At 49.0% G+C, this 25540-nt stretch overlaps 1 protein-coding gene across 4 annotated transcripts; it reads left to right on the top strand.

The window, feature by feature from the left end:
- Positions 1-2147: 2147 nt before the first annotated feature.
- On the top strand, positions 2148-21474 carry FLCN (folliculin). 4 transcript variants are annotated; one of them, XM_039227380.1, is made up of 13 exons: positions 2182-2225; positions 5096-5215; positions 7291-7563; positions 8813-8959; positions 10029-10250; positions 11460-11620; positions 13840-13931; positions 15548-15738; positions 17216-17329; positions 18135-18258; positions 19191-19322; positions 19427-19532; positions 20190-21474. In XM_039227380.1, the coding sequence occupies exons 3-13, from the start codon at positions 7315-7317 to the stop codon at positions 20389-20391; spliced, it is 1740 nt and encodes a 579-aa protein (XP_039083311.1). In that variant the 5' UTR covers positions 2182-2225; positions 5096-5215; positions 7291-7314; the 3' UTR covers positions 20392-21474. The 4 variants fall into 4 exon arrangements, with proteins under 4 accessions (XP_039083312.1, XP_039083311.1, XP_039083310.1 ...); XM_039227379.1 differs by lacking the exon at positions 2182-2225 and adding an exon at positions 2350-2368; XM_039227382.1 differs by lacking the exon at positions 2182-2225 and adding an exon at positions 2350-2368 and having other exon boundaries at positions 20221-20350.
- The last annotated feature ends 4066 nt before the right edge of the window (positions 21475-25540 follow it).

The raw sequence follows: 25540 nt of genomic DNA, 5'->3' as shown, positions 1-25540 counted from the left end.
GTTCTGGAGAGGATATTTAGTGACAAATGGAGTCCAGCTATAGTTGGATGCACGCTGAATTGTATTGAAAATGGCAGTGGTCGAATAAACTGTCCTACACATGGGGCCTTTATGAGTATATCATCATGCAAATAAGGATAACCTGAGCAAGGTGGTGTCCTCCACTGACAAATCAAGGAAGTTAATTCTTCAAATCAGTTACAACACACAAACAAATATTTTGTTTCTTGGCTTAAAACCTGTCAAACGAATGTCAGTTTCAAGAAGAGCTACCACTAAGAGAAAAATGGGAAAAAACCCAAAGATTACCAAAAAAAGGGGAAAAAAGTCTTCCTGGTTTCTGGAAACAATACAATATGCAAGCAATATACTTTGTAAAATAAAAATAGTCATGGTAACTGAAATTTTTGGAGAGTACTGTAAATTACTTGCTCATTAGCGTGGAAGTCAGTTAATCAGATTTGATTTAGCATTGATGCTATGGTCTATTTCAGGGTGAATCCTGTTCATTTTGAAAAATGTTGGAAACGATGTTTTCTTTTAGAAATTGAAAAGGCACAGCCACATGAGGAGGCTACAAACATTTCTGGCATCTTTCCACTAAGGTTTTCAAAGAATTCTGCAAACGCAATAAAATTCAAGTATCTAAATGGTTTTTTTTTTACATTTAATGTTTATTATTTTTCAGAGAGAGAGTGCGCAAGAGAGAGAGCATGAGTGGGGGAGGGAAGGGGGGGAGGCACAGAATTTGAAGCAGGCTCCAGGCTCCAAGCTGTCAGCACAGAGCCCTTCAGCGGGCTCTAACTCACAAACCAGGAGATCATGACCTGAGCAGAAGTTGGACACTTAACCGACTGAGCCACCCAGGTGCTCCTCAATCTCAATCTGAATTGTTGATGGCAAAAATAAAAAGTAGAATTCCAAATCAGGGTATCCTTGTGGGTTTTCTGTTATTTCCCTCAAAACTTATCTTGTGACTTACCAGCCAAATATATTCAGTCTGTGCTGTTCAGTATCAAGAGGAATTTGAGCGTTAGGACTAAGTAAACATATAAAGGCAATGCCTAACCTCCTAACTCCCATACTCCTTGCATAATGTTTTATCACACCACTAAAAGAAGGCAGAAAACAAATTGCAATTTTTTCCTCTGTCTTCTAACATGGAAATTCAGAAAAAGAAGTGATCGCGGTGATTTGAAAAAACACAACCACCTACTTCTACTTCAAAATGATTCAGGCTTTTCCCGCCAACGCTTGACGACAACCTCCTTCTGAACACCCCCTGCGGCAGCACAGGGACCAGGACTCCATCCTGAGGCGCATAGAAGGGTCGGCGGTCTTTAGATCGAACAGGACACAAGGTGGCAGCACCATCTCGTAGGTCAAACATTTTCCTGCGGTTCAGGGCGTCATTCACATCCTTCTAGCTCTTCACTTTAAGGACCGACATGACATCACGCACTAAGAGCCTTAAAATTAATCTTTAAGTAGACTGACTGAGTAACAAGCACCCAGGTTTTAAAAATATATATTACTTAATAATTGACTCATACTTTTAAAGACCTGAATGAATTATTATTGTTCGGGTAGGTGAGGGGGTCACGCACATGCGCACTCTAGCCGCACTCAACCTCCAGTTACCGAACTGGCCACACCACCGCGTCGCGCGCTTGCCCACGGTCACGTGACGGCCACCTCCCGGCCACCTGCCCGCACGTCCCACAGAAGACGAGTTCTATGGGCAATTTAATAAAAGCCGAGGGTGAAACTATAAGACATTACCCCGCTGTAACGTCGAGACATTCTATTTCATTTTCTCTTCGGTGTGGACCTGGAGCTAGACTAAGTTGGCTATACTTTTCCTCAAATCTCTCTTTAAAATGTTTCTTAATTTTAAGCATCCCCCCCCCCGCCTTGAAATGGTTTCCTCCATCAGCCCGGCCGGCGCGGCTGGAACCATTCCGTACTTCTCGATGGGGGGAGGCGCGGCAGCCTGGCGCCAAAAGAAGGAGGTGTCGGGCGGCCGCTTCAGGTTCCCGTCAGAGTTCGGCGTTGCCGGGCTCCCGCGGTCTTCCCGAGTGTGCGGGCTGGGCCAGGCCTCGCTCGCGTCGCGGCGCAGAGGCGCTCTCCGCCAGCCCGCGCGCCCCCCCTGCGAGGTGGACGGATGGTCCGGCCCGGCCGAGTCACGCGCCTCGGGCTCGGCGCCGCGGCTGCAGCGGCAGCGGGTGAGTGAGGCGGCGGTGGTCCGACCTGGGGCTCCCCTGCCGGGTGGGAGGCGCGGGGACTCGCGGCGACCCGCGGACGTCCTGGCGGGCCGACGAGCTCGGGCAGGGGCGCCGGGCGGGTCCAGTGAGGAAGACGCTGTCAGGTGCGCCGCGGCCCGGGCGCCGGAGCTGGGCTCGGAGCTCTCCCCGCCCTCTGGAATTCAGCTCCGCCGCGCCCCCGCGGCCACCCGCGCTCAGACAGCGCTTGCGGGAGGGAGCCCCGGAGCGGTCCCCCGGCTTGTCCAGGCAGCTCGAAGCGGGGCTGTCGCGCTGCTTCGTGGAATTTGAAGGGAGCCTGGCTTCCGGGAGGAGGGCTTACGGAGGGTGGTGGCGGCGGGAGGGAGTCGCTGAGGGCGAGGAAGGGTCCGCGCCCGTGTTGGAGAAGCCTGGCCGCCTTCGGGTTAGCTGTGGGGGCACAGCCGGGCTTTGAGTTGGTGTGCGGTGTTAGGGATCGGGGTGGCAGGGGGCCAGAGTGGAAAGGGTTGCTGAGAACCTGGGATGTGGGTGGAGGCAGGGTGGGGTGCGGGGCAAACCCATGAACCGTAAAGGGGATGAGGAACGTGACCTGGGTTCAAAGCCCCATCAGCGTCGTCGGTTCATTCTCCTTTAATGCTGCCGGGAGACTGCACTCTTGGCCTTCCCTCCCTCCCTCCCTCCTTCCCAGGTTTTGCCTTCCCTCTGGTTTAGGGAAGAAGGTGTGTGTCATAATTCTTTTTTTTCCCCAGGCTGGCATTCTGAGGCCGGCACTGTGATGAGCTGATAGGCCTAGAAGGGTGGGTAGAAAACCACTTTTCTTCCCAGTGGTGGGTATTGTTAGATGCTCCTTACCGCCAGGAAAAAATGTCTCCGAATTGAGGCCCCAGGTGATCTTCAGCACCTAGGGAGGAGGCACAGGGCAAGGGGTTTGCTGAAAGGACGTACTGGTTCTCCAGCTCTTGGACCCCTGGCACCACCCACGGTGTCCCGCTAGAGTGGTAATAGGCGCCCCGTGTCCCAGCAGAGAAAGTGCTGGAGGCATTGGATTATCAACACTGTTATGAAGAGATTGGGAAATAGTGGCATGTGACCATGTTTGCCCTTCTAGTGTCATACATCCGGAACTTTGTAAACCAGAAACCAGGTGAAGTCAGTAGAGGTAGCAAAGCCACCACCGTGTAAATGGGCTTGAGCTGGAAGCAGTCCCCTGTGTAACTTTTCACCTTGCACTTGCTGCGATCTGGCTGCGGACCTAATAAGACTCCCCTGTGGGAGACTGGGTAGAGAAGGTGCAGAGGATTCTTACTGGCTAAGAGCTCTTAAGATACCGGAATTATTTGCAAAGTTCTCTTTGGTCCTCTGTGGTCCTATGAGAAGACCACAGGAAGTGGATGAAATAGACCCAGGGCCAGGCTTAGCCATTGGGGGAGGGGGGGCTGTGGAAAGGGCCCTGTCTCTTGCAGTTATTTGGATTCTTCCTTTGAGTATAAAGTTGAAGAGACTGGGGGTGGGGGGCGGCAGTGTGCATATTTCTGCTTCGTTGGATTCTGGAAAGCTCGTTGGGCGGGAAGAGCTGTTAGGCATACTCAAGCCAGTTTATTTTCTTCAATAAACATCTGGTAGAGATTGGAATAGAGAACTGACCTGCTCCTCAGAATTCCGATTCCACGTGCAGTGGTTAACCTGAGAGGTGGGGGTTCTTGTGTTTCTCAGCCTTTTTTTTTTTTAATGTTTTATTTATTTCTGAGAGAGAGAGAGACAGCATGAGCAGGGGAGGACCGGAGAAAGAGGGAGACACAGAATCCGAAGCAGGTTCCAGGCTCCAAGCTTGTCAGCACATAGCCCAACGCGGGGCTCGAACCCACAAACCGTGAGATCATGACCTGAGCTGAAGTTGGACGCTTAACCAACTGAGCCACCCAGGCGCCCGTTTCTCAGCTTTAGGGTGGTACCGAATGAGGATAAGTAAGATGTTTGACATCTTCCTGGCAGGTAAGAGCTGGAGACGGGCTTTTTCTGTGTGACTTCAGAGCCAAGTGGTATGGCCCTGTCTTCCACTGGCTGCCTGGGGCTATGGGACTCCTGATCGGAAGTCAGAAGTCTTACCCTTTTGTCCGACAGGACTGCTTCTCTTTAAAAAACAAGACAAGGGGGTGCCTGGGTGGCTCAGTCATTTAAGTGTCCAGCTTCAGCCCAGGTCTTGATCTCACGGTTCGTGAGTTCAAGCCCTGCATCAAGCTCTGTGCTGCTGACAGCTCAGAGCCAGGAGCCTGCTTCAGGTTCTCTGTGTGTGTCTCTCTGTCCCTCCCCAATTGCACTCTATCAAAAATAAATAAACAATAAAAATTGTTTGTTTTTTTTTAATAAAAAAACAAAACCCAGAAAACTATTAACGAGAGTATCCCGTGTTGACTATGAGTGCTGGGAAGTAGCTTAGGAACATCATGTTTGGTCTTTCCTTCCCATTTGAGGAGGAAAGAAACTTGCAGGTCTAAAGTCGGAAGGGTTGAATTGGCCTGGTGTGGGTAACCAACGGTAGGAAGGATGAGGACCCTAAATTTTAAAATATTTTGTGTTTTTAAAAAGACAAATATATTTCTGTTCAAAAAATTCTTTAGGAAATAGTGCCGTAGACATGTAAAAGTTGAGCTCACGTTTCGGCTGCCATGCCAGCTTGCTGTCTGTTACTGCTCAAAAGGCAGGAGGCCCGTAAAGCCGTTCAGAGCCCTGAGAAGCCCCACATCTTTTTTTGTGATGTTCTGAGTTTAAGTTGGCAGTAAGCCGCTTGATTTTTGTGTGTGTATCACTAAGTCCGTTGCGCGTAGAATTCGCTTTGATTTTTTTTTCTTCCCTAGGAAAAAAACTTCAGGTCTTAGAGCTGAAGTATGGCTGTCCTGCCTGACGCATTTGGAAATGGCCTTGAGTGCTCTCGAGTAGGCGGGACAGTGGACGTGTAATTTTTGCCGGGGATAAAGGTTCGTGTTGATGCTCTATACATGGGGTGAACCTCAGCCACGTGCTGCTTTCATGCGATGTTTTGTTGGAAGGAACCGTAATTCTCTTTTATGTCTCAAGGAAGGTGTGGCCTCTCTTTCCAAGGTTAATGCCTCTGCCTTTGGGTCTCAATACTACTTCTCTGAGGTTCTTACTTCATCAGTGGTCACCTCACCCCCTCTTCCACAGTGGATTCCTAAAGCATCATTGTCCTTGATCTCCCCAGAGTGAGCTTGGTGGAACCTTTGTTTAAATTGGCTTACGTTGGTCTCGTGACACTAAGCTCTCAGACTCCTATTCCTGTGGTTGTGCTCTTGAACCTCTCCTGCCCAAAGATATCCTCGGTGAGCCCTCCACTTCCTGCGGCAGCAACTGCCCTCTCGTCACAGGCAGCTCCCAAATCCCCTCATCTGTCCAGCACGTCAACGTGGTGCCTACCGTGTGTGTCAGGGACTGTTGTAGACACGGCCTAAGGCCGACTCCTGGCCATGCTTAGGGAACACACGTACAGGGGAAGCGCGGTGCGAGGAGGCGAGTGTGATGCAGTGGATGTGAGCAGCTGTTCTCGGGGGCTGCTTTGGGAGGCCTCTCAGCAGGGACGTGCAAGGCAAAACTGAGTGGTGAGGGTGGGGAGTCAGGCAGAGGTCTGTGGCATGGCCTGGACCTTGGCCCCTTGCTTGGCCCTCCCTGATAGTGCGGTCTGTAATTGCCATGCAGCTCTCGGGGTTTTCCAGCTAAATGTCCTGCTGTCTCTCTAACCCTGTCTCCTCTCCTGCTGCCCACCTTCCTCCGGGAAGTGCCCCGGCTGTGCATGCCAGGCACCCCCAAATCCCCATCTGATCCCATGCCTGTCTCACATTGGCCCAGCTGATCTTCAGTTTCTGTTTTATATTGGCCTCGGTCATTCCCACTGTAACACTTGAGCTCCAGCCCCTCCCTCAGGGACAGGGATGGGGACAGGGGCAGTAGTAGTTGTGGCAGCTGAGAGGTTGTCTGCGAGGTGCCATCTGGGTGGCAGAGTAAGCGAGCCGGCTGGAGAAGGGAGGCCACCAGGAGGACACAGTGACAGACACACCACGTGGGGTTTTGAGGACATAGTCACCTAGGACTTGCCCCCCGTGCGTGTTCGCACTGGATCTTCTGCTTTGTCTCCCACTGGGTTCAGCTTCCTGGGCAGGTGCCTTTGACTGGCCACGCCTTGGTCGTGCCCATGCAGGGGGATGAGGACAGAGGATGTCTCGCCTTCTTTGGCTCTGTAATGGGGGAGGGGGTCCCCAAAAGAGAAGAGGGTTTGGATCCTGGCCACTGGCCTCTATGCACATTTACCATATTTTTCATCAGAACCTATCAAAGGCTCTCCAATGTGTACAAACTTCCGGTCTTTACCGAGGCCTAGAAGATTCCCTAAAATCCATGTCTTCTGCCTGCATTACTCAGCTTTATAGACAGACCCTAAGTCCTGCCCCCTCCACCCCCACGGCTCCCTTCAGCTTTTAGTCAGGGAGCCCTTGTGTCCAAAAGCGCATCCCACCTCCTCCAGCACTTCTCTGCCCTGGCCCCGCCGTACTTTTCGTCCCAAGGCTGGCACCACAGGGAGAGCAAGCAGTCTGTCCTGTGTCCCTCCCCAACTAGGTGTAAGCTCTGTGAGGGTGGCGGCCTATCACCCAGCACAGCTGCTGTTGATTGAATAAATAAGCGTCTCCTCCAAACCCCACTGGCATCTCCTCCAAACCCCACTGGCATTTGTTTGTGTCACATTTGCCCCATCGTCACTCACATGTGCGTTGTCTTCTGTGCTGACTACCTCGTAGTTGCAGCTCTAACTGAATGGTTTTCTGTGTGGTCCTTGAATTGCATCCTCCTTCCTCTGTTGTGACTCCTGGGCGGCATGTACTGAGTCTCATCCACCTTGTTTCCTCTGCACCTGGTGTAGTGCTGGGTGGGGGACCCAGCTCTGCCGGCCGGGAAGCCCTGTGCCCTGGAGGAGCTGGCAGGTTCTGGGGTGTGAACACAGGCTGGGCAGCTGATGGTGTTTTCTCTCCTCCCCCCTACGCGGGCCGTCTGCTGTCCCCAGGCCACCATGAACGCCATCGTCGCTCTCTGTCACTTCTGCGAGCTCCATGGCCCCCGCACTCTCTTCTGCACCGAAGTTCTGCACGCCCCACTTCCTCAGGGGGCTGGGAATGGGGACAGCCCTGGCCAGGGCGAACAGGCTGAAGAGGAGGAAGGTGGCATTCAGATGAGCAGTCGGATCCGTGCTCACAGCCCAGCGGAAGGGGCCAGCGCGGAGTCCAGCAGCCCGGGACCCAAGAAGTCGGACATGTGTGAGGCAAGTGTCTCTCAGGGTGTTGGAGATGTTTCTTTCTCAACAGGGACTCGTGCTGTGTATTTGACCTCCTGGAGAGTGGGCATGACACTCTGTGAGACAAGAGCAGTGGGCATGACCTCACGGGAACGTGTGAGGTCGGACCGTTGTTTGTGTGTCCTGTGGAACGTGCTTGCTGCTTCTCATGTCCCTTTAGTTCTTTCCCTTCGCCCCAGCCTCTGCTTTTCCAGCCCTTCCCTCTGCTGCCCATGTCTGCACGCGGGCCCATCCTAGGCTCCATTTCCCTCAGTCCAGCATTCCCAGGAAGTTTTCTCCTCGTGCGGTCCTGGCTGTGACTTTTGGTGTCATTTTGTGAGCTCTAGGGAATGAGGTTTGAGTCCCCTCAGCAGGCTGCTGCTTGCAGTGACAGACCTGGGTCGGACCTGAAATCAGGGGTCCTGTTGTCACTCCAGTGTGAACAGGAATCTATCCGCCTTGGTTCAGTTCCATTGAGAAGCAGCTAGCAAGTCCCAGATTACTCTGTTTATTCCTGGAAACATCTGTGAGGAAGCAGAAGGTGGGGAGAGCCTCGCTGCCATGACAAGTCTGACGGCTGTGAAGGAGAAGGAAGGAAAGAGGGCTGGGCACAGTCCCTGAGCTGGAGTTGCGGTGGGAGGGCTCCTGCATCTCACAGGAGGGGCTCACCTCCATACCCTCGTGCAGTGTCAGGTGGGGGTAGCCCAGGATGCGTGCTCTCGGCACCAAGGCAGTGGTGGCTCCAGAGGGGCAGCACTGGGGCCTCCCGTCCCTCTGCTCCACAGGACACAATCTGAGCTTGTGTTCTATGTGCAGCAGCAGTTTGGAAGTCTGGCAACCGCCCGAGGCCCTCACTCAGTGTCTGTGTCAGCACCAAGGACAGAGGTTGACGCAGAGCTCTGTGTGAACCTCAGCTTTGCCTTCTGTAAACTGGGGATTCTCACTGTAATGATCTCATAGGGTTGCACTTTGGATTATATGAGGTAACGTATGCAGAGCTCTTCATGATACCTGCTACGTGAGTGCTCATATTAGACCTTGTTCATGCTTTTTGACGATCTTTGCGATCTCTCTGCCCTCATTTTCCCATTCAGGGAAAATTGAAATCTTCAGATAAGTACTCTAGAAGCCAGTTATTTTTCTATGAAAATATACTGAGTCTTTTGTCCTGATGTGTATAGGAAAGTTTGTTGCCTGCTTCCTGGCTAACTGGTCTTTTTTTCCTTCTGGGGTGCAGGGCTGCCGGTCACTTGCTGCGGGCCATCCCGGCTATATTAGCCATGATAAAGAGACCTCAATTAAATACGTCAGTCACCAGCACCCCAACCACCCCCAACTCTTCAGCATTGTCCGCCAGGCCTGCGTGCGGAGCCTGAGCTGTGAGGTGAGCACCGTGACCCCACAGGGGACTCTGGGAGTATCATGCGCATCCAGGTGCCCGAATGGGTTCAGTCCTGATTACAGTAAGGACAGAGTCAGTCCTGTCTTGAAGAGGATGGTGGATCAGTGAATGGGAGCACCGAGCAGCCCCAGTTCTCGAGAACTCCGTAATATGTTGGGTTGGACTCTGGTTTTCTAAGTGGTTCCTAGCTTATCATTTCAAGCTCTAGACTTCCGATGTCTGTTCCTTCCTGCTGAAAATATTTCTAAGATCTTATGTATTTTTAGGATATGTCATTTATCATATCAGATAAATCACTTTTTTATTGTCTCCCTCATTGTTAGAAGCCTTAGGGGTCACCAGGTGCCCTCAGAACCTGTGGAAGGGTAAATCAGTTTGTTCCTTAACTATACCCAGCTATTGTTTTGAGTTCAAGTCTGAGCTCTTATGTTTGTATCTGTCATGAAGAATTGATATTCCAGTTGTAAAATTTCCCTTTTCCGTACTGACTTGAGCAGACACACTGAGCCCCCTCTGTGTTTTCACTTACGGTTGCAGTGTGCCTACCTCCCGCTGGTTCCCTCCTTTTGATTTCCTGTTGTTAATGTCCTAGAAGCAGATGATTGTGCCTGATAGAATTGTGTGTAAAGTAAGAGTGAGTATGTCATGAGGGAGACCTAACTTCTCTGCTCTAAACAACGTGTGCAGATTTTTTTGAATGGACCCTACAGTGAGTCTTTTGACCTTCTCCAGTATATTCGAGATGAGTGATGTTGGCAAATCTGAGTCTGGAGTATTTACAATATTTGAATAGGAGTTATTTATGGCCCAAGGTAGAAAAAAGTCATTAAGCTACTCGCCCTTGCAGTCCAGGTTAACATATTATCTTTGGAAACCTTGATCCCAGGAGCAGATGAAAGCAGTTTTTCTCTGTTGGCCCTACCTTCCCCACCCTTCTTATGATGAATGCTAGTTAACTAGTCCAGAGAGGTAGTCTGAGAAGGAGAATTTGACTTTGTGTCACTAAAGCAAGCACATGACTGTGTCTTGGAATGAGCGTTGATCTTCACAGGTCTGCCCTGGCCGTGAAGGCCCCATCTTCTTTGGGGATGAGCAGCACGGTTTCGTGTTCAGCCACACTTTCTTCATCAAAGACAGCCTGGCCAGGGGCTTCCAGCGCTGGTACAGCATCATTGCCATCATGATGGACCGGATTTACCTCATCAACTCCTGGCCCTTCCTGCTCGGGAAGATCCGAGGGATCATTGATGAGCTACAGGGCAAGGCACTCAAGGTGACCCCACAGAAAGAGTGGGTGGCAGTGGGGGAGGAGCTTCACGCCGACGGGGCTCAGAGCACGGGTGGATTTATGACCGTACTCCAGGTCTTGCGCTGTCGCTCTGTCTGAATCTTCTGCTTTCAGCGTTGGGGCTGGTGGTGAGCGTCACAGTCATCCTGCTTGCTTTCCTGGGCTCCCTGGAGTCCACTGTTGTCCCAGTTCTCCTCCGGCTCTGGCATCTTTACTGCGGTCGGATGCCCTGGTGTCTCCCTGGTGCCTCTGCGTCCTCTGACCTTATTTCAGAAGCCTGTCCGTTAATCGTGCTGTAGACCCCCCACCAGCGTAGACCTGTAGCTGTGGCATCGTGTGTCTCAGGATAGGCCAGGTTACACTGTGGAAACAGACAGCCCTTGGACCTTGAAACCAGTTGGGTGTTGTTTCTGTTCTGTGTCCTCTGCAGGGAAGTGGGGGGATCTACTCACTGCACTCAGCCCAGCAGGCGGAGCGGCAGCCACAGGGGAATGTTGCTCTTTTCTCTGCTGGAGGGGTGGACGGTGCTGGAGAGCCTTGTTTGTCTCCCCTCATTGCCAGAACCGGGCATGGGTCCCACCCACACAGGGTCTCTCAGTGGAAGCCTCCATGTGCCTGGGAGGGGAGACTGGACATACTTGTGGCATAACACTGATGACCACCCCCCACGTGCCACCGAGTCCCATCCAGTGCCTAGGGAGTCGGTTGTGGTGGAGGGTACAAGAGACACCTAACCGATTCCCCTTCTTCAGATGGCTTCTAATCAAATTATGAGGCAGAACCGTTCCATTTGGAATTGTGAGGCTGGCGGCACTTTGTGCACCCTGCCTCGGGACAGCAGAATGGGACTGGGTTTTCAGGAGGAGGGTCTGGGAAGTTGGCTGTGAACCACCAGGCTCTGGGCTGCTTGGCTGGTTTGGTTTGGTTTGGTTAAAAGGCTACCCCTTTCCAGGGTGCTTGATGGGCTCAGTCACTTAAGCATCCAATTTCAGCTCAGGTCATGATCTCACTGTTCATGAGTTCGAGCCCTGCGTCTGGCTCTGTGCTGACAGCTTGGAGCCTGGAGCCTGCTTCAGATTCTGTGTCTCCCTCTCTCTCTCTCTGCCACTCCACCGCTCACACTTTGTCTCTCTCTTTCAAAAATAAACATTAAAAAGCCACAACAGCAGACTAACCCTTTCTTTTGCGATTCAGGTATTTGAGGCAGAGCAGTTCGGATGCCCACAGCGTGCTCAGAGGATGAACACAGCCTTTACGCCATTCCTGCACCATAGGAACGGTAACGCCGCTCGTTCCCTGACATCCTTGACAAGCGATGACAACTTGTGGGCATGTCTTCACACCTCCTTTGCTTGGTACGGAGCTGTTCAGGAGTTTCAGCCCGTGTTAGAATGGGAGCAGTCACAGCATAGTGGTGGGGTTATGCATGAATCTGGGGAGAACTGTTGTTAGAGGAGCTCCTCTAGGTGCCTCCCTGCTGTGTGCTGTTGGTAGGCACTGACCTGGGCTGCGACTGGGGCTGGGTCCTCCTCTTCCTCCAGGCTTCTCCCCCCGAGCATGTATAAGATGTACTTCGGTGGCACTCACTTCCCCATGATCTGTCTGTTTGTACGTTACTAAAAAAAAATTTGTTTTCAGTGTTTATTTTTGAAAGACAAAGAGTGAGGAGGGGAGGGGCAGAGAGAGAGAGAGAGAGAGGGAGACCCAGAATCCAAAACAGGCTCCAGGCTCTGAGCTGTCAGCACAGAGCCCGATGGGGGGCTCAAAGCCATGAACTGTGAGATGATGACCTGAGCTGAAGTCATACACTTAACCAGCTGAGCCTAGGCACCCCTATCTATTTATTTTTTTAATTATTTTTTGAGAGAGAGAGCATAAGTAGGGGATGGGCAGAGAGAGAGAATCCCAAGCAGGCTCCACACTATCAGTGCAGAGCCTTACTCAGGGCTCAAATTCATGAAACTCAAGATCATGACCTGAGCCAAAACCCAAGAGTTGGATGCATACCTGGCTGAACCACCAAGGTGCCCCTCCCTGTGATATGTATAAAACGGTGCTCCCTTACCCAGAACAGCGATCAACTCCCTTCTTTGTCTTCGACAATAAACATTTATCTCATACAGTTCTGTGGGTCTGGAATTTGGGAGTGGCTTAGCTGGTGGTTCTGGCTCAGCTTCTTGGGAAGTCACAGGTCAGGCATGCAGTCATCTGGCAGGTTGGTAGCTGCCGTGGGCAAGGTCATGTCAAGCACGTGCTGTGTGTGTGGAGTGTGCTGCTCACTAACACCTGCCAAGTCAGGAGGAAAGGGTTGCCTTGGAAAACCATCACAGGGTGCCGGGGCGGCTCATTCGGTTAAGTGTCCGACTCAAGTCATGATCTCACGGTTCATGAGTTTGAGCTGCACGTCCAGCTCTTTGCTGACAGCTCAGAGCCTGGAGCCTGATTCAGATTCTGTGTCTCCCTCTCTATCTGCTCCTCCCCCACTTGCACCCTCTCTCAAAAATCAATAAATGTTGAAAAAAATTTAAAAAGAAAAGAAAAAGAAAACCACCACAGTTTGGCCTCTGGCCTCAGATGGCTTCTGTTCCTTTCACTGCAAGATGCCTTTCCATAGACTCCCTCCCATTCTCATTCCTGTACCACAGCGGCTGGATGTGGGTGCTCATCGTGTAAGTCAGGCCCAGGTGCAGAGGAGGCACCTAGAACAAAGGTCTTTGAGGGTGGCTCCTGAGGGCCTGTGATGTCAAGAGAAGGAATCTGTCTCCTCCACCCAATGTACAGTCATTCAGGGAGGTTTTCACACAGACTCAAAATAGAGTAAATAGTCTAGTGAACTGCATGCCTCATCGTCCAGCTATAACGGTTGTCAACATTGGACTGATTTTTTGTCTCCTAACTTTTTTCCGGAGTGTTTCAGTTTTTTTGTTGTTGTTAATGTTTATATTCATTTCTGAGAGAGAAAGAGAGAGAGAGAGAGAGACAGTGTGAGCAGGGGAGGGTCAGAGAGAGAGGGAGACACAGAATCTGAAGCAGGCTCCAGGCTCTGAGCTGTCAGCACAGAGCCTGACGCGGGGCTTGAACCCACGAACCGTGAGATCATGACAGCCAAATTTGGACGCTTAACCAACTGAGCCACCCAGGTGCCCCACCAGAGTGTTTTCTTTGAAGCACATTTTAGTTATGTCATTTCAAACATAAAACCGTTATCCAGCAAAACTGACAAATTCCGTAGCATCATCCAGCCCAATCCATGTTCAGGTTTCCTGGTTTGCCTTGGAACTGACTATTGAAGTGGGGTTGGATCACCCCTCCACAGTGCAGATTGCTCTCCTAGCCTGGAGCACCTTCTCTTGTGCGTCTGTCAGCGACTCTTCTGTGCCTTTTTTTGGAAGACCTGGGTCACTTGTCTTGCAAAATTCTCTTTTTGGATTTGGCTCCTTGTAACCAGTGGTGCATGTAGCATGGTCTTTTATACGGCCTTCCCTGTAAACTAGTAGATCCAAAAGCTTGGTTGGCTTCAGTTTCCGTCTTTCTTTTGGTAAGAATACTTCACAGATGGTGCTTTGTTCTCCAGGCTCCTGAAAGCGTGCGGCAGCCGGCTGACTGAGAAGCTCCTGGAAGGTGCGCCCACGGAGGACACCCTGGTCCAGATGGAGAAGCTTGCAGGTGAGCCCAGAGAGCCCGTGCTGGAGGCCTTGCCTGTGGTGGCTGGCGGGGGCCACCTCACAGCCTCCAGGTCTCCCTCGGTCCTCGCGAAGGGGACTTGAGGATGAGAAAGCCAGGGGAAGCAGCTCAAAGTGCTTGCCCTTCGTTCTTGGTGTTTTTATCATGATTTCCTGTCTCCTTTGTCTTGATGGTCACATGGAAGTATCTAGTGCCCTAGGCAGGTTGGGAAAGTCTGCCAGTTGGGGTTGTTAGTCTGTGGAGAGGATGGATTGATTGAAGGTTTTCTTGTCCCTGTTTTATGATAATCAGGTACTTGGTCTCTCTAGACAGTCTCTCATTCTTTGCTGTTTAACAGTAAAACATTATTGGGTGTCGGCTGGACCCAAGGTTTTTGTGAAGGGTGGTTCCCAAGCCTTTATCTGGGTGGTCCTCCCCAAGTTCATGACCAGAGCTCCACGTCTGGGGTCCTAGATCTTGTAAGTAACTCCCCAGGGGACTCCAGTGCCCCATGCACTGGGCCCGGAACCTCTGGTCTCAATCCAGCTGTGTTTTTCCTCCGGAGATAATTTGATTCTTGGTGCTCCAGGTCCACGGCCTCAGCTTTGGGGCTGGGAAAACCAGATTTGTGATGTGCGTCGTGTGTAGTGCGTGGTACCAGTAACACTTGACGCACTTCAGGTTGTGTAGAATTGACCTTAATGAATTGGAGCTGTTTCTAGGTTATTCCTAGTCAAGTGACTTTGCACGTACTGGATTCTAGTGTGCTGCTTTCCTGAGTGGGAGGAAGGGAGTAAAGTTTCAGCAAGAGCAGAGCAAGCTCTGAAAGACAAAACTGTAGCCATCCACCTTCATGTACTCGTGGATCAAGTTGGGCCTGGAACCATTTGTTACCCTGATTAGAAATCAGAAATTTCTAGGCTGGTGGACATGGCAAGGATAGTCTGTTGGTGAGAGTATTTACACAGAGAGCCAGGTCCATTCGAGCCTGTAGGAAGGATAGACATGCAGACACGCGGGACTCTCTGTCGTGTGCTGGACTGCAGTTTAGCTCAGAGCACACACTTGGATTTGGACAGACCTGGCACCAGATCCTGGCTCTGCTCCTGTGCACAGATAAGGCCTCTCCTGGTGGGTCTCACGTGGAACACGGAATGAGGATGTCATCGTTTGTGACAACTGTCACACAGATTAATGGAAATAACAAGTATTTTTTTATCTGTAAAATGAGAATAGCACTGATCTCAGGATACTTGGAAGGATGAAGTGGGATAGCGTGTGGCCACCCCCAGCATAGCACCTGCCGGGGAAGTGCTGGTGAATCAGTGGTCAGCTTTCTCAGCATTGCCTCAAATTTTCCCATGACCGTGAGCAGCTCCTAGTGTTGCAGGCGCCTGCTCATCATGCAGTGGGAGCCTTTGAGCTCAGTAAGTAAGCAAGCAGACCGAGCCTCCCTGCTCACCCCAGGTCTCCGATGACGATAGGAAGTATGGAGAGCTGGCCAAAACCAGAAATCAGGAGATGCCCTGTGCTAAAGTGGACGCAACACTGTTGCCTCCAGGGAATGAAGGGATCCAGGGGCAGCATGTTCATAAATGTCTTTGTTGTCCGCCTTGCAGACTTAGAAGAGGAATCCGAAAGCTGGGAGAACTCTGAGGCTGAAGACGAGGAGAAAGCCTCTGTTGTGCCAGACGGTGTGGAAGGACGGGAGCTGACCAAATGCCCAACAGATTCTTCCTTGCTCTCAGACTGTGGGAACTGGCAGCCCCGAAAGGCGTCTGTCTTTAAGTCCCTTCGGCACATGAGGCAGGTAGGCAGCAGCAGGGCACACCCCCTCTCAGAAGCTCTGGAGAAGAGCCAGCCGCCTCCTCATCCAGCACACTTGGTCCTTCAGGCCCCTCGTGTTCAGGACCAGCGGGAGTGTTGGTTAGGAGTAACCAAAACCTCTATGGGAGGCTGAAGACAGCAGTGGCTGTCTGGGGTATCTTAGCCACAGGGTCAGTGCCCCCCTCTTAGTGATGATGTCGGTGTCACTTTTAAAGAAAGACTTGCACGGTTGGCTTCTCATGGTTTTCTAATCTTGTCATTCTGGAACCTTTTAAAGGAAGCAAGCACCACTATTGGTTTGCATGCAGCCTAGACACTTTGCAAAGTAGAAACGATGGCCCTTCTTACAAAATATTTTAAAGAACCCAGATGTCCAACTGTAGTAATTGCATCCAAATGATAGATTATCATTAAATACAAAGAAGAAAGTAAACAATATGTCGTGCAGGATGGTGTGTGTGTTTATATATGCAGTACCAGAGATGGAGTCTCACACACTTTTGACCATGGTTCTATTTGGTCACATGAGAGGAAGAGATCATAAGATTATAAGGATAGTCGATTTTTATACTTTTCTGTGGTTATTTTTATAGTGAGCATGAGTTTTATCATAAGATGGTTGTTTCCGTTTTGGAAAATGGAGTAAAGACTGATTTAATGGCAGGTGCTCTGTGGGGCTCCTGGATTAAGGCACAGTCACCCATCAACATCACGTACTTGTCTAAAACCATTCTGGTCGATTACTCATGTAGTTTAAAGGTGGAAGGTATCTTAAATTCCATGGGAGGTGGGAGTATTTTGAAGCTATAAGAGTCTTACAAAATTTCTAGTATTCCTAGCCTCCCTTTTTATTTTTTAAAGCCATGCTTGTAAGCCATAGGCTAACAGACTAAATTCTCCTAAGATGCCTGCGTCAGGGAAGTGATAAAAAGTCAGGTGGAGAGAGGGACTGTTCTGGCTGAAGTAGGATGAAGACAGCAGAATAAACAGTTGTGATCCTTAAGTGAATCCTGGATTGAAAGAATAGCAGCTATAAAGGATATTGTTAGAGGTTTGGGGCTCCGGATGCTGTGTTGGTGGCACATCGTGTGGGGTTTTTGGGTGTGTCGGAGAGCCTTGTCTTTCCTGGGTTCTTGTGTCATGCTGCCCATCCCTTACTTTCCAGTGGTTCAGCAAAATGGTGGATAGAGAGAGAAAATGATTGTTGCAAAAAAGGTAACACTTTCTCTGCTTCAAGTTTGTAAAAATAAATTGGAGAAAATATCTTAAAGTGTATGAGGGCTTTGGGATCAGGCTTTCAGGTGCAAATCCAGAGACTTCTATCTGTGTCTTCCTGACTGCAGACTAGTCACCAGCCTTTCTCTTGTGACCCATCTCCCTTCACTGTGCAGAGAGCACATGAATAACTTGAGGTACACAGAAGGAAACTCCCAGAGAAAACATGGACCTGTATTTTTCAGGTCCTGGGTGCCCCATCTTTTCGCATGTTGGCCTGGCACGTTCTCATGGGGAATCAAGTGATTTGGAAAAGCAGAGACGCAGACCTTGTCCAGTCAGCTTTTGAAGTTCTTCGGGTAAGAGGATCATTTCTCTTAAGTGTTTTGTAGCAGGACCGTGTTTGCTTCGTGGGCTTTTTTTTAAATCGTGACTTCGGGTGTGAATGTTAGGAGGCATTAATGGCTCAGTGCAAAGGTTCACGCCTGACTCTAAGATCTTTGTTGTTTTCTCCATTGTTTAAAATGGCAGCCCTCGATGGTCGTTATTTTGGGAGTCTGTGCTTTCCTGATAGATTGATAACTGACTACCTTATCCCCCATCCCCAAATCCTTCTAAGAAGCCATGAGAGTGGTTCACAGCTGCCATAGAAACAGGTCTGGGTCGCCACACGTTCCTGTGCACAGAACATTCCCGATGAGTCAGGTGGGATGCGGGTCTACCATGCTGTCTGCGCCCCAGAGACATAGTGGGCACCAAGCTGCAGGTCTGGCTCTGATGATATCGAAGTCCTTAGAAACCTGGTGCATGCTTCACGTCTGGCTAGGCCTGTGAGGGCACAAAATGCATATGACATAATGTCTCAGAAAGCTTAATATCTCTTTTTGGGATGAGGGGAGAGACAGACACCTGCGAAATCAAAGAACGATAGAAAGATTAATACCGCAAAGCAAGAGGTGGCACGAGTCCTGCATGACAGATTGCCGGATGGGAGTCGGGGCCGTGTGGGAGACATCCCAGTGGGGCTGTGTGACCAGGGACGGCCTCTGGGAGGAGAAGCTCTGCACTGAGCTGCAGAGGCCGCGTGGGGTGTGTGCGATGGCTACAGGCAGAGGCGTGGGACGTTCCATCTGGTGTCGGTCTGAGCCACTCCGTCCTCTCTAGACTATGCTGCCAGTGGGCTGCGTCCGCATCATCCCTTACAGCAACCAGTACGAGGAGGCCTACCGGTGCAACTTCCTGGGGCTCAGCCCCCACGTGCAGATCCCCTCCCATGTGCTGTCCTCAGGTGTGTACCGTGCCCGTCTGACCCGAGTCCCTGCACCTCCGGGTGCACAAACGGAAGCATATCTGCGCTGTGGATGTGGGGGTGCTGCTGGCTCGGAAGCAGGGGGAGCAGCTTTCCTGGTGGTTTTGGGTGTCTCTTTCCGTAAAATGGGGCGAGGGTTGGGCTAGGAGGCCTCTGAGTGAGGGTGGCTTGTCTGGATGTGTTCTCGAGGGAGGGCAGGATACAGTCCTGGGGGTGGGGGTGGGGAACCACACAGATGGATGTCAGGGGCTCGTCATGTGCTGAATTGGTGATCCAACATGATTCCAGAGGCCACTCTTCTTTTACATGCCTTAAGTCCATCCTTAGCATTCATTAGTACAGTGAGGCTTGCTCAGCCCGGCTCTGCCCTCAGTGCCAACAGACTCCCTCCTCCGGGCAGGGCCAAGGATCTACTTAGTGACCTCATCTTTTGGTTTTGGGAGTTGGGGGGTGGTCCCAGCCGCCCCAAGGAAGCCAGGGGCTTCTCTGAGCATCCGAGCACACCTATGGGAGGTGGCCGGAAGGGTGATGCACCCCAGCTGGGTCCTTGGGGAGGCACCTTTTTTTTGGAACATGGGTTCCTGGTTTCAGAGATGGGCTTGAACTTCACTATTAGCTGTGTGACCTTGAGCCAAACCTCTTTGTTTCCCTATCATAAAATGGGGCTAATGGGGACCACTTCAGAAGGCTGTTTGGTGGTGGTAAGCGAACTGAGGTATATAATTAGTAGTAACTGTAACATACGCATTAGCTGAGGCAAGAGTTACCCTCTACTGTATTCGCAAATACACCGAAAAAGGCTTTAAATGCCCAAGCATTAGTCTGGGGAGGTATTTCCACTCTGATTTGAGAGGACTTGGGGTGGCGGCAGGAGGCAGGCTCCCCGAGCCATGCATTTTGTGTTGCTGCAGAATTTGCTGTGGTCGTGGAGGCCCATACGGCCCCTCGCTCCAGCCTCCACCCCATCGGGTCCGAGGATGACCAGTCCCTCAGCAAATACGAGTTCGTCGTGACCAGCGGAAGTCCCGTAGCCGCTGACCGAGGTGGGTGCTGCTGAGCAGGGCTCTGTCTCCCAGGGGGAGGGGAGAAGAGGGTGGAGCCTGCCTCTCCCCCCGCCCCCGAGCTGAAGGCCCCACCCTTGTTCCAGTTGGCCCCACCATCCTGAACAAGATGGAAGCCGCTCTGACCAACCAGAATCTGTCTGTGGGTGTGGTGGACCAGTGCCTCGTCTGCCTCAAGGAAGAGTGGATGAAGTGAGCACCCAGCGCACTGGCCCTACCTTTGGCTTCCTCCCGGGGTAGATGCTACCTTTGGCAGCCGGCAGCAGTTACATTTTGCTGGCCAGAACCGGAAGCTGTTTCCAGAAAAAGAAGCTGTGGCCTCCATGAGAAATGGGGTAGCATAGAAGTTAAGAGCTTGGGTTCAAATAGCATCTTTGCCGTTTAGTCTGTTAGCTGGCTGACCGTGAGCCAGGTTAGCGCTCCTAGTCCTCACACTACTCCTTTGTGACATGGAGGTGACACACCTGCCTCCAAGAGAAGTCATTTTTGCTGCTTAATTAACTTTAAAATTCTGAAAGCCACATAACAGACGTTCCCTTTCCGTTGAAGCTAACTAGTTATTCCCTTAATAATTTTTCCTTAGTAATTTTTTTGGTCAAATTCAATTAGACATTATCCTGATTTATGAAGCTTGGGAGCAATGAATTCCTTTAATGAATTTAAAGAAACTGGGTTCCCCCCCACCCCCATTCTGAGGCACCAGCCGTGTTACCCGGGGTGGAAGTGCTGGGCAGGCGAGAGGTCCTGAAGCGCGCCGGCGCCTGCAGGGCCCCAGCTGGTCCTGAAGCCGTTAGGCCCTGGTGCAATTATGCTGTGGTGTCTGAGTGCTTTGTTTTTGGTTTTCTTCAGCAAAGTGAAGGTCCTTTTTAAATTCACCAAGGTGGACAGTCGACCCAAAGAGGACACGCAGAAGCTCCTGAGTATCCTTGGAGCATCCGAGGAGGACAACGTCAAGCTGCTCAAGTTCTGGATGACGGGCCTGAGCAAGACGTACAAATCGCACCTCATGTCCACAGTCCGCAGCCCCACGGCCTCAGAGCCTCGTAATTGAGCCCGCCTTGGGAATCTGACCCACGTTCACTTTCTGAAGAGTGGGGATTGCTATCTTGGCCACTGAGCTCAGAGACGGGCCTTGAAGGCAGGCACAGACCAGTCCTGTTTCTGAACCGCTGGCATGGAGCTGTTTCCTAGCAAGGAATGGAAACTGTTGCAGCAGAACTTTGCCCTCTGTGCGGGATTTGGGCCTGATACAGTTTTCAGCACCATTCCACGAGCTGGTTGAATTGCTGTAGCCCTGAAGCGGGCACGTGGAGATTTGGGACACTGGGTGCTCTGTGTGTGCGCACTCCTGTGGGAGATGACCAAGGACAACGTGCATCTCATGTCTCTCAAGGATTTAGATCTCAGAATTTATAGGGAAAACACCTCAGGCCGGTCCCAACTTGGGTATTTTGGCCACACTCTCAAGGTTAATGTTTGAACCTTACTGTTCTGAAATCCAAGACTTTTCCAGGTTTTATATGTCTGTGTGTATGTTTTGCTCCAGTTGTGACTTTTCAGGACATGTGCTGATCCTCAGTCATTGTTAGTAATCTGGTTTTGAGCTCTGGGAATGGCCTTTGTGGTGGAATGGATGTTTTCCTCATCTTTGGGCCCTCCAGAATTCATGTTCTGGAATTGTGTGACTTCCAAGGCTTCTGACCATGCTCTCAGGTGGTTGCTTTGACATTTCCCTGTGGCTTGAGGACAGGCCACTGATCCTTCTTACACAAAAATGATTCTTTGCTGAAACATCAGATGGAGCCATCTGTCTTGCCTGACTCACTGGAAGTGGAGTTGAGGGACCCAGCACAGTCCTCTTCCGTATCACTTAGCCCTTTATTGCTTCTTTAAACATTTACATTTGGCAGCAGGTAACAGTTTTCAGAATATGGTGACTTAAGATCGTCTCCTCATCCCAGTGTGTACCTTTAAAAAGGGTTCATGGCTTGGAGGGGTTTTCCAGCAGTTTTGCTGATTTGTTTATAGTTTTTTGTGTTTGCTTAATTTATATTTAACATGGAGACTAAGTTTATATGACTAGGTATCTATCACACAAGAACGTTGAAACACAATAAAGATGTATTTTTTTAAACTGTTGACTACATGGTTTTGTTGGTTTGATACCCAGAAGTTTTCTTGGGATCAGTCACAGAAAATATCTTGACTAAAAACAAACCTGTGTTCTTAGAACCATTTTGGAACTCTGGAGTTGGTTAAAGACTTGTGAATTCTAGAGGACTTGGACTGTACATTGTGGTTAGTTTTGATCAATTTTAGCTCCCAGCACAGAGCACTCCCCATCCCCTACCCCCAGCTACATAGGTGCGCAGGTGCCCTTGGAGCAGCTTGCACACCCCATAGGGGAGCTATGGTGGGTACCCTCGAACCTAAAAAGGACCCCTACAACCATCAGGGAATCTGTGCTCTGAGCACTGGTTGCTGCTTTGGATCACAGGTGCGAAGAGGCTGGAAGCCGTTGTTGCACTTCCCCTCACTGTTGCAAGCCCCTCCCTCTCTGGCTGCCAGGAGACTTAATGGTCTGATGCCCTTGCCCCTCCTTCAGTTCCTGTGTATGATTCCCCTTTCAGGAGCCAGACAATAAAAACTAGAAGGTTCAGAGACAACTGCATATACAGGGAAAATTAGAAACTCTGCATGCCTAAGGAAGGCTCAGAGAAGACCTGAGTAAAACAGAAGTTTATATATCCCAGTCTGATCCTTGGCAAAAAGCCTACAATAGAAATAGAAGACAAAAAACAGCAAACCTTAGGGAAGGGGTACTGTCTGATTTTCAGTAATCACATGATTAGATTTAAATGTCGGTGTCCAACCAAAAGTCAAAGGATACAAATAAATAGGAAAGTATGTCCCATTCAAAGGAAAACCAACAGAACTGCTTCCTGAAAGACTTATTGGCAGATACACTAAACAAAGTCAAATCAACTGTTAAGATGCTGAACTAAAGGAAGATGTGAAGAAAGCCAAGAAAATGTATGAACAAAATGGAAATATAAAGAAACAAAACCTAAAAACAGAATTTCAGAACTGAAAACTACAACTGAAATGAAGAATTCACAAGAGTGCCTCCAAGGCCAACTTAAACAGAAAAAAAGAATCTATGAACTTAGAGCTATAACAGTGGACATCATTGAGGCTATGGAACAGAGAAACATTGAAGAAAAGTGGACAGAACCTAAGAGCACTATGGACACTATTAAAAGGATCAATATGTACATAGTGGGAGTCCCAGAAGGGAAAGCAGCAGAGGACATTCAAAGAAAGAGTGGCTGGGGCACCTGTGTGTCTCAATTGAGCATCCAACTCCTGATTTTGGCTCAGGTCATGGTCAAAGGGTTGTGGGATCGAGCCCCATGTTGGGCTCCATGCTGAGTGTGGAGTCTGCTTGAGATTCTCTCCTGCCCCCGCCCCCCGGCCCCTGCTTGCGTCCTTTCCCTGTAAAATAAAAATTAAAGAATGCTAAAAACGAACCAAATTTGATGAAAGATGGGAACATAAATATATAAGAAGCTCAGAATCTCCCAAGTAAGATGAACTCAGAGCACTCTGAGACACTTTCTAACCAAACTTCTAAAATGCATTGAGCAAATCTTGAAAGCAGCAAGAGAGAAGCAAATCATTACATATAGTGAGAATGCATACAGATTTCTCATCAGAAACGTTGGAGGCCAGAAGACAGTGGGCCGATACAGTCAAAATGCTAAAGCAAAACACACACACACACACACACACACACACACACCCTATAGTCCTATCCAGCAAAATTGTCCAAAAGTAGGGGAGAAATCCAGACATTCCCAGATAAAAAGAGGAGGCAGTTTGTGACCCCTATAAACATCCTGCAAGAAATGCCCACAGGAGTCCTGCAAGATGAAGTGAAAGGACACCATCAGCACCTCAAAGCCATGTGGAGAAATAGATTTCAATAAAGGTAGATCATGGGCAATTATGAAAGCTAATATTGTAGCAATGGTTTGTAACTGTAGTCTGTTTTCCACATGACTTAAGCACACCTAATAAACTTGTATTGGGGCATCTGGGTGGCTCAGTCAGTTAAAGCGTCAGACTTGATTTTGGCTCAAGTCACAATCCTTTGGTTCATGAGTTTGAGCCCTGCATCAGGCTCCATCCATGCTGACAGCACAGAACCTGCTTGGGATTCCCTCCCTCTCTGTCCCTCACCCGCACACACTCTCTTCTCTCTCTCTCAAAATAAATTTAAAAAGTATTATATCTACTTTAGTTTGTAACTCCAAATTGTGTTTTCCACAGAATTTAGGAGACTAATCCATTTAGAAGAATTATTAGCTTATGTTTTGGGGCACCCAGTGTATAAAGATGTAATTTCATTATATTGATAACCATAAAGAGTAGGAAATGAATTGAATTTTTGTATGTTACTAAAGTTAATCTGCTATAAAAGCAAACCAGAATGTTCTAACTCTAGGATGTTAAATGTAGTCCCCAGGACAACCACAGAGAAAATAGCTATAGCCTGTACCCAAATGGAAATTAAAAAGGGATTTAAGCATTTCACTAAAAAAACAAACAAAAACAAACAAAAACAAAAACAAAACCCCCACAAAAGACAGGCATGTAGCAAATGAGGAGCAAAGAAGCTATAGGGCATATATAAAATATCACAATGACTGAAGTCAGCCCCTTTTTGTTAGTAATTAAAGTAAATGGGTTAAACCCTCCAATCAAAGACAGAAATTGGCAGAATGGATAAAAACACATCCAATTAAATGCCCTCTACAAGAGACTCATTTGAGACCCATAAACACAGTTGAAAGTGAAAGGGTGGAAAATATATCCCATGTAAATTAGAACCAAAAGAGAGCAGCAGTGGTTATACTAATATCAAGTAAAATAGATTTTAAATCACAAAAGATGGGAAGGAAAAACAAGAAAAACAGGGAGGCAAACCACAAGAGACTTATTTATTTATTTATTTATTTATTTTTACAAATAGTTTATTGTGAAATTAGTTTCCACATAACACTCAGTGCTCATCCCCACAAGAGACTTAAATACAGAGAACAAGAGAACAAACAGGGTTGATGGTGTCATATGTAAGTGATGAATCACTGAATTCTACTCTTGAAGCCAAGACTACACTATGTGTTAACTACTTGAGAATTTTTTAAAAATCACAAAAGTTTACAAGAAACAAAGGATGGTATATATTAATAAAAGGCTCAAGATGGCAAGAAGATAGGACAATTATAAACATTTACACACCTAATGACAGTATCAAAATACATGAAGCAATAAGCAGAATCGAAGAGATAAGTAGATTGTTCTATGATAATAGCTGAAGATTTCAATACCAAGGAAACAGAGGACCTAATACATAAAACCAGCCAGATCGAACAGACCTACACAGAGCTCTCCACCCAACAGCAGCAGAATACACACTCTCCTGGAGTGCACTTGAGACATTAGCCAGGATAGGCCATATGTGAGGACACAAATTAAATCTCAGCAGATTTAAAAAGGGGTACAAAGTATTTTCTCTGATCACAATGGGATGAAGTTAAAAATCAATAATGTACAACTGGAAAATTCACAAAATTGTGATAGTTAAACAACATACACAACCAGTGGGTCAAAGAAGAAATCACAAGGGTAATTAGAAAATACTTAGAGGTGAATGAAAATGACCCAGAATACCAAACTATGGGATGCAGCAAAAGCAGTGATGGGGAAATTTGTAGATGTAAATGCTTACATTTAAAAAACAAGAGCGCTTGGGTGGTTCAGTGGGTTAAGTGTCTGACTCTTGATCTCAGCTCGGGTCTCCACCTCAGGGTGTGAATATAAGGCCCATGTGGGGCTCCATGCTGGGTGTGGAGCCTACTTAAAAATTCAAAAAAAAAAAAGCAAGAAAGATCTCAGGTCAACAACCTAACTTTACAATTTAAGGAACTAGAAAACAGAACAAACTAAATCCAAAGCTAGCAGAAGGAAGGAAAGCATACAGATAAGAGCATTTTGAAAATATATTTTGAAAGACCTACTTATTTGCATAAGCTTTCAATTACAATATTCCTTCTTGAAAGTGCTCCCTTTCCACTTTTCAGATGAAATAGCAATATGTGTAAAGGGCATTGTTGTCCTGGTTTTCAATCTAACAA

This window comes from Hyaena hyaena, unplaced genomic scaffold, assembly GCF_003009895.1.
Source record: "Hyaena hyaena isolate Hyena2069 unplaced genomic scaffold, ASM300989v1 scaffold_27, whole genome shotgun sequence".
NCBI classification, from domain to species: domain Eukaryota; kingdom Metazoa; phylum Chordata; class Mammalia; order Carnivora; family Hyaenidae; genus Hyaena; species Hyaena hyaena.
Note: the sequence above shows the minus strand (reverse complement) of the source record. Positions and strands in the feature narration are given on the sequence as shown.

Coding starts and splice junctions, on each gene's coding strand:
- FLCN (XM_039227381.1), top strand. CDS start 7,315: ATGAACGCCATCGTCGCTCTCTGTCACTTCTGCGAGCTCCATGGCCCC. Junction 8,960..10,028: donor TGCGGAGCCTGAGCTGTGAG/GTGAGCACCGTG, acceptor TGATCTTCACAG/GTCTGCCCTGGCCGTGAAGG. Junction 10,251..11,459: donor TACAGGGCAAGGCACTCAAG/GTGACCCCACAG, acceptor TTTGCGATTCAG/GTATTTGAGGCAGAGCAGTT.